Below are 8,718 nucleotides of genomic sequence, written 5' to 3' on the forward strand. Positions count from 1 at the left end.
AGAAATTAAACATTTTAAACATTCCAGCTGCAACATTTTCAACATTATGAACCAAATAGTTGAATTTTGAACTAATAAAATTATTTTAAAAAATGAAGTTAAATTTTCAGCTAAAAAATAATCATTTTCAAACAAAGTGATGGATTTTCAACTAAAATTATGAATCTTCAATTGGAATAGTTGAATTTTCATCAATCACAAAGATGAATTTTAAATTAAGAAGATTGTTTTATACAAAAAGACGAATTTTTCATCCAAAAAAGATAAAATTTCAACCAAAAATAGAATCGAGTTTCCCTTAAAAACTGTACTTCTTCAACAAAAAATAGAATTTTTAGAAAAACAGATGAAAAACTTCTTTTCATCTGAAGAAAAAAACAAATTTTCTGCCACATAACTCATTTTTCAACCAAAGAAATTAATTTTTCAACAAAATAAATTTATTTCTAAACCAAAAGACGAATTTTTTAATTCAAATTATGAATATTTAACTGGAATATTTGTATTAAACAAAAAAATGTAACAAGTAGTTTAACTTATAAAACAAAAAATTATTTTCTACGAAAAAAGTAGATTTTATACCAAAAAAATCGATTTTTAATTAAAATACGTGAATTTTCAAATTCAAAAAGACAAATTTACACCCAAATATTTGAATTTTGAACTAGAAAAGCGCAATTTTTCTCCCAAAATAAGTAGTTACAATTTTAAAAAGAAATGAATTTTTAATTAAAATGATGTATCTTCAACAAAGTAAATTTTTTCTAATTTAGAAGATGAATTTTAAACCAAAATGATGAATATTAAAGACAAAAAATCATTTTCTATGAAAAAAGTAGATTTTCTACCAAAAAAGGCGATTTTTAAAATAAAATACGTGAATTTTCAATCCAGAAGACAAATTTATGTATTAAAATTTATTTAATTTGAGTTCTGTAACAAAAAAGGTCAATTTTTCACCCAAAATAGTTCAATTTTCTACTGGATGTTAAATTTTTTTAAAATTGATTTTTAACAAAGTAGTTACAATTTTAGAGATGATTTTTTAATTAAAACGATGAATCTTCCAGTAACAAAATTAATGCTTAACAAAATAGTTACGCTTTTATCTGCAAGTAGTCGAATTTTCATGAAAAAAGATAACTTTCTAATGAAAAATTAAAAAAAAAAAACTATCAGTAAGCTTTAAAATTTTCAAATTTATATTGTTTTCAACAATTTAAATTTAGAAACGTTAAAGATAAAAAAAATTAAATTTTGTTAAACTGAACACTTCTAAAATTAGAAGTTAAATTATTTTCATCTTAAATATTTTAAAAATCATTGAAAAGTTTCAAAATTTTATTTAGAATCTTGAGAAATGAATATCGAATTTTTCCTACAATTTTTAGAAAGTCTTGAAATTTTTTTTTAATTTTTAAAATCTTCCAGATTCTTTTTAATAATTTTGTAAATTTTTAAAAATCTTTTTGAATATTCTTCTAAAAGAATATTCCAAAATGATACATTATTTTCAATTTCAAATTTTTTTATTCTTTTGAAGCATTTCATAATTCTTTTCAAGTTTCTACATTTTTTTTCTTTCTAAATCTGCAAAAATTTACATTGTCTTTTAAATTCGACGGTGGGAATTTGCAGAGAAATTTCGATACATTAAAAAAAATTATCAAAATTCAGTTTCAGATTGTTTACTATTGAATATTTAGTTTCAATTGATTCTTCATAAATAAACAATCAAATATTACTAAACACTAAATAATTATTCTTTTTCTTAAATAAGAAATTTGAAATTGAATTGTTTAAAAATTGAATCTTTTAGATTGAAACACAATTTTAAATTTAGTAAAAGCCCTTAATTACAAATAAATTAATATAAAGTTATTTGGGTTGCATGTTTTTAACGACTAAGATTTTCAAATTGAAACACTTTAATTTTTAAAGTTAAAATCTAGAAATTTGTAATTTTGAACCGGTTTTGAGACGTTTCGACAAATCAATTATTTTTCTCTTTCCAAAATAATTTATTTATATTCACATTTAATAAAAAAAAACGATTTTTATCAAAAATTTCCAACTTCAAACGCTATTACTTTATAATTATTTAAGTGTTCTGCATTTTAAAATTATTTAAATTAAAAATGAAAATCTAAGATTGAAATCTTTTAAAGTAGAAGATTTTCAAATCACGCATTGTAAAATGAATCTTATAATTAAAAAAGATTCAGTGCATATTTAGATTAAATTAATTCCAGTACTAAATAGTTAAATTTCGATTAAAAATGATCAGTTAAATTTTTAATCAAAAAAATAAATTTTCAATCCAGAAGATAAATTTTCTACCAAAAATACGATTTTTCAATAAAATACATGCATCTTTAAAGAAATAGTTGAATTTTGCACTAAAAATATTCAAATTTTCAATAAAAAAATTTAATTTCAACAAAACAAAAACGATTTTTCAACAAAAATGAGAAACAATTGTTGAATTTTGGACTAAAACATCAATTTTCGATCAAAAATGGAATAGCAAAATTTTCAGATAAAAGAAATGAATTTTCAACAAAAAAACTCATTTTTAACTAAATAGTTTAATTTTCATCCAGGTTATAAATTTTCAACTAAAATTAAAAATCTTTAACTAATATAGTTAAATTTTCAATCAAAGTGATAAATTTTGAACTAAAATATCAATTTTCGTTCAAAAATAGAATATTAAAATTTTCAGATCAGAAAAAATTAATTTCCAACAACAAAAAACGAATTTTTAACAAAATAACTTAATTTTCAATCAAAGTTAAGAATTTTCAACTAAAATTAGAAATCTTAAATTAATACATTTAAATTTTAAATCAAAGTGATGAATTTTGAACTAAAACATCGATTTTCGATAAAAAATGGAATAATAAAATTTTTAGAGAAAAAATTAATTTTCGACAAAAAAAAAGGAGTTTTTAACAAAATAGTTTAACTTTCGATCAACAATGGAATAGTAAAATTTTTAGATAAAAAAATTAATTTTCAAAAAAAAAAGAATTTTAAACAAAATAGTTTTATTTTCAATGGAAGTTATAAATTTTGAACTAAAACATCAATTTTCGATCAAAAATGGAATAGTTAAATTTTTAGACAAAAAAAATTAATTTTCAATCAAAATGATGAATTCTGAACTAAAACATCAATTTTTGATCAACAATGGAATAGTTAAATTTTTAGACAAGAAAAACTTAATTTTCAACAACAAAAAACATTTATTTAACATAATATTTCAATTTTAAACAGAACAAATAAATTTTCATCTAAAATAAATAATGAATTTTCAACTAAAATTATAAATCTTTAACTAATATAGTTGATTTTTCAATCTAAGTGATGAATTTTAAACTAAAACATCAATTTTCGATCAACAATGGAATATTAAAATTTTTAGATAAGAAAAAATTAAATTTCAACAACAAAAAAGAAAGAATTTTTAACAAAGTAGTCTAATTTTCAATCAAAATAATAAATTTTGAACTAAAGCATCAATTTTCGATAAAAAATGGAATATTAACATTTTTTATAAGAAAAAATTGATTTTCAACAACAAAACAACGAATTAAAAAAAAATAGTTTAATTTTCAATCAAAATGATGAATTTTGAACTAAAACATAAATTTTCGATCAACAATAGAATAGTTAAATTTTTAGACAACAAATTAATTTTTTAAAAAAGAATTTTTAACAAAATAATTTCATTTTCAATCAAAGTTATGAATTTTCAACTAAAATTAAAAATCTATAATTAATATAGTTATATTTTCAATCGAAGTTATGAATTTTGAACTAAAAATTTAATTTTCGATCCACAATGGAATATTTAAATTTTCAGATAAGAAAAAATTAATTTTCAAGCAAAAAGATCAATTTTCTAGCAAAAGATTAACTTCTACCAAAAAACACGAATATTACAACAGAGACAAATTGCCAATTATATAAATATATAATTATATAGTAATAGAATATTCAATTGGAATAGATATATTTTCAGTAAAAACAAAATAAAATTAATAAAAACCAAAACAATGTCTAAAAGCATAGTTACATTTTTTTAAAAAAGTAATGAATTTTCGACTAAAATGATGAATCTTCAACTTGAATAGTGGAATTTCCAACAAAAAAGATCAATTTGGAAATAAAATTATGAATATTTAACTAGAATACTTGAATTTTGAACGAAAAAGAGACATTTTACAATCAGAAGATTAATTTTTTACGCAAAAAGGACGATTTATCAACAAAATAAATAAATTTTAAACAAGAGTTGAATTTTTAATTAAAAAAAAGACAAATTTTCAACTAAAAAGGGCAAACTTTCAACCAAATAGATGGATTTTGAACTAAAAAAGATTTATTTTCAATAAAAAATGTGATAGTGGAATTTAAAAAAAAATCAATTTTCAATCAAGATTAATTTCTACTATAAAAGACGAATTGCCAAAAAAATACATGAATTTTCAACTAAGAAATATAAATTGTTAACCCAAAATTGTATAGCTAGATTTTTAGATTAAAAAATTAATATAAAACCGAAGAGATGATTTTTAATTACATTTTCAGTTGATAAAATTTGATTTTCAACAACAAAAAACTGATTTTCAACAAAATATTTCAAGTGAAAAAATTAATTTTCAGCTAAGGAAAAAACGAATTTTGAACAAAAAAATCAGTACTTGATATTTCAATCGAAAAAGATTTTAATTTTTAATTTTAAACATTTTAATTCAACATGCAGTTTCAACAAAATCCTTGAATTTTAAACTAAAAACGATCATTTTTTTTTTACAAAAAATAGAATAGTTAAATTTTCAGGTTAAAAAAAACCAATTAGAAAAAAATGTCAACAAAATAGTTAAATACAGTAATAGAAAGCTATTTTTACAAATAAGTAATCAACTTTAATTTATATCACATTAATATTTTAAAAAAATAAATAAATAAACACGCTTGCCAAAAAAATTTCCTAACTTAAAAAAGAAAATTCCCTAACAATTCCAGGTAGACACCCAAAAAAAAAAAAACATGGAATTTTTTTTTCTTGGTACCTGCCCTCGCACAGTTTCCCTGAAATCCTCAAAAATACTGACCTTCTTTTGTGTCTTCAAAGCTTTCGCAACGGGAGTGGTGGGAGCTTTGCCGCCCTTGGGTGTTTTCTTTGCCGACTGCGCAGGCTTTTTCGGCTTCGCAGCAACCTTAGCAACGGGCTTTGCTGGTTTTGCCGCTGCGGGTTTTTTCGCTGCAGCGGGTTTCGCTGCCGCGGCTTTTTTCGCTGCAGCGGGCTTGTCTGCTGCGGGTTTTTTTGCAGCAGCGGGTTTCGCTGCGGGCTTAGTCACCTTCGCGGAAGAAGTCGCAGCTGGAGCCGTCGCAGGCTTTTTTTCCGCCTTCTTCTCTGAGGGCTTCTTGTCCCCAGACCCCCCAGCCTTAGCGCCTTTAACCAATATTATAATCGAACAAGTCAGACCAAAAATTCATTCTTTCACTAGTTTTAAGAAGCATTATTTTTTAATTCAGTTATGTGTCTCTATATTTTGTTTCACGAAATCTCAAAGAGATTCCCACACATTACTCATCATGCATGTATTTTGTTAATTTTATTTTTTTAATTTTCGTAACTGAAGACTGAGGATGCATAAGGGGTTGAAGGGGCCATTTTCCACCTTTTTTCAAGAGACTCAAAATGTTTTTGAAGTAGGGGAATTAGAGTGATTTTTGAGGAAAATAGAGAGATAAATTCTTTTAAATAACATTAATGCAGTTACCAGGGTGGCGGCTTTAATGAAAGAAAAAAATTCCCGGTTCGCAAACATTTTTCAAGGTCAATGAAATTTAAAAAAAAGAACTCTAAAGCCAAAAATGTTGCCATTTAAAGTAATAAAAACGGAGCTGCAAATTAAAGCACTCAAAGTGGAACTCTTTAAGTTTTTAACTTTGAAAATTGCAGTTTAAAAATTCTTTAATTCAAAAATGTTGTATTTAAACACTCAATAATTTACACATGTAAAATGAAAGCCACTAACACTTTTGAACTGAATAATTTGAATTTAAATGCAGTTTAACTGCCAAATTTAAAAATATAAATTTTTATAAATTACAGAGTTCATTTTAAGCATTTTAGACTAGAAGCATTAAAAATAGAACGATACAATTTTTCTATAAACTGAACACTTCTTAAATTAAAACATTTACATGTTGCTTTACATTTTCTCAAATTTTCAATTATTTTAAAATTTTTTCAAAACTTCTGAACATCTTTTTAGATTATTCGAATTTTTTCCTAAAGTTTTTCTTGCAATTTTTTTTTAAATCCTGCCAAATTGAAAAAATTTTCTTAAAATCATCCAAATTCATTTTTAATAATTTTGCAAATCTTTTTAAACATTCTCTTCAAATTAATTTACCGAAATAAAAATTCAATTTTTCTATAAAATGTATTTTATTTTTCTAAAACCTTTCAAAGTGCCTGAAAATCTTCAAAATTTTTTTCTACATCTGACAAAATCTATATAGTTTTAACTTACAAATTAATTTTTTTTTAATCAAACAATTAAAATTGTAACGTTTAGTTTTTTTTTCGGAATATTTTAGGCTGAAAACAAAGATGGTTCGATCAAGAAAAAGCACACTTTAAGCAAATTGTTGAATTGTCAAGCCAAAAATATGAATTTTCCACTAAATAGTTGAATTTTTCAAATAATTAATTAAAATTCGAACCAAATAGTACGACTTTAAAACAACAAATTAATTTTGAACCAAATATTTGATTTTCCAAGGCAAAAAGACTAATTCCTTAAAAGATTATTGAATTTTCAACAAAAAAGTTCATTTTCAGCCAAAAAAAAACTATTTTTACAAGAAAAGGAATGATTTTAAATCCAAAAAAACTCACTTTCAACACAAAAATATTAAACTTTTAGTTTAATTTTCAATTTAACTACAGATTAGTTTTAGTATAATTACAGTTTTATTTTCAACCAAATTGTTGGATTTTTTAGCCAACAAGGTTATTTTTCTACAAAACAGTTGAGTTTGCAAAAAAATAATAAAATTTTCAACAAAAGAGTTCATTTTAAAACCAGGAAGTGGAATTTTCTACCTAAAGGAATTAATTTTAAATTCAAAAGAAGAATTTTCAATCAAATCGTTAAATTTTCAATAAACGAAGATTATTTTTTTAGCAAAACTGTTGTATTTTCAAACAAAAAGAATTTCGAACCAAAAGGAATGAAGTTTGAACCAAAAAGTTGAATTTTTAAGCCATAAAGACTAATTTCTAAAAAGATATTGAAAGTTTTAACAAATTTTTAAAATATTTTTAAGCCGAAAAAGAAAGATTAAATTTAATTCAAAAGATGAATTTTCAATAAAAAATATTAAACTTCTGGCAAAACAACAAATAGTTGAATTCTTAACCCAAAAATACATTTTTCAACAACAGTTAAATTTTAAAACAAGAGTTGCATTTAACAAAAAAAATGAATTTTTCAACTAAACAGTTGCATTTTCAACAAAAAAAAAAAAGATGAAATTTCAAACCAAAATGACGAAACAGATTTTTCAAGATACGTTCCTGCTCTATGGAAACAAAAAAATCGGTCTTGAAAAAAGATATTCAGCTTCAAATAAAAAGTAATGAAACAGGGGACATTTTGAGGTTATATTTCGTGTCCACGTTGAATCTCAACATTCATTTGGAAGTAAATTCGCGGTTAAAAAAAAAAGACAGAAAATTTAAATTCTAGCTATTAATGGTGTAATTGAAAGGAAAAAAATTCTTTTAAAAAATCAACGAGTTTCGAGAAAATTGGGAATTAAATTATGACTTTGAGCTTGGTCTCTGCCGAATTTGGACAATTACTATTATTAATTTTCTTATATTTAATAGGTACGTTTATTAGATTTTTTATTGATTTTGTTTTAAACAAATAATCCCGAATTGGAAAATTTGGCCCTTGACTCCTTACGAGTTAAAGACAATTTTGAGGTTAGGATAACCAAATTTACATGTTGACAAAACTGCTACAAAAAATAGCTATAATTATTTCTAAAAAAGAAGGTAGTATTTAAAACACTAAGTTACTGTTAATAAAAAATGTTAATTATACAATTTTGAATTATATATTGCCGAAAAAAGTTTATTCGCGAAGCAAATGGATGACCGCGTGGCCGAATGCAAATTTCTTTTTATTATTTCCCAGTGGAAATTTAATATTCAAAAAATGCGATTATTATAATAGGAAATTTACTCACTCTAGATTCTGTTAGTAAAAATACAATTAAATAGGGAAAATAGATTAAAAATTACCTGCTTTTTCCGTGGGCTTCGGTTTCGGAGCCATTTTATAACTTAATTTTGGTTAAAAAGGCTGAAATCAAACTAAAACGAAAGTAGCGTCAGGTGGCACCAGCTGTCATAGCAAAACCGAGCGGGAGAATTTAAATAACTAGCATCATGTTTTTCAGTTTAAAGGGTAAAATTATTTTGTATACAAAATAAAAATTTCGAATGAGTATTTATTGTTTAAGTGTTATCAATTATTTATTTAAAACTCTTTGAAAAATCTAAAATACAATCTTGTATATTTCCAATCTAAATTTCTACAAAAAAGTTCATCTTTAAACAAATATAAATTTTTATTTTTAGTTTAATAAAACACATCTGAATTTTTTTAATAGTTGCAGCCT

The 8,718-nt window shown here is 23.2% G+C and overlaps 1 protein-coding gene across 1 annotated transcript in view; it reads right to left on the reverse strand.

Annotated features, from left to right (window-relative positions):
* Positions 1 to 8,419, reverse strand: part of LOC117171204 (60S ribosomal protein L23a-like) — a 15,187-nt gene extending 6,768 nt beyond the window's left edge. The window contains exons 1-2 of the mRNA XM_033358285.1: positions 8,339 to 8,419; positions 5,124 to 5,464 (exon numbers count right to left, since the gene is read on the reverse strand). Coding sequence (XP_033214176.1) covers positions 5,124 to 5,464; positions 8,339 to 8,372 — 375 coding nt within the window. The 5' untranslated portion in view covers positions 8,373 to 8,419. The remainder of the gene's footprint in view (positions 1 to 5,123; positions 5,465 to 8,338) is intronic.
* Positions 8,420 to 8,718: the final 299 nt, after the last annotated feature.

Source organism: Belonocnema kinseyi, chromosome 4 (assembly GCF_010883055.1).
Source record: "Belonocnema kinseyi isolate 2016_QV_RU_SX_M_011 chromosome 4, B_treatae_v1, whole genome shotgun sequence".
Lineage (NCBI taxonomy): Eukaryota > Metazoa > Arthropoda > Insecta > Hymenoptera > Cynipidae > Belonocnema > Belonocnema kinseyi.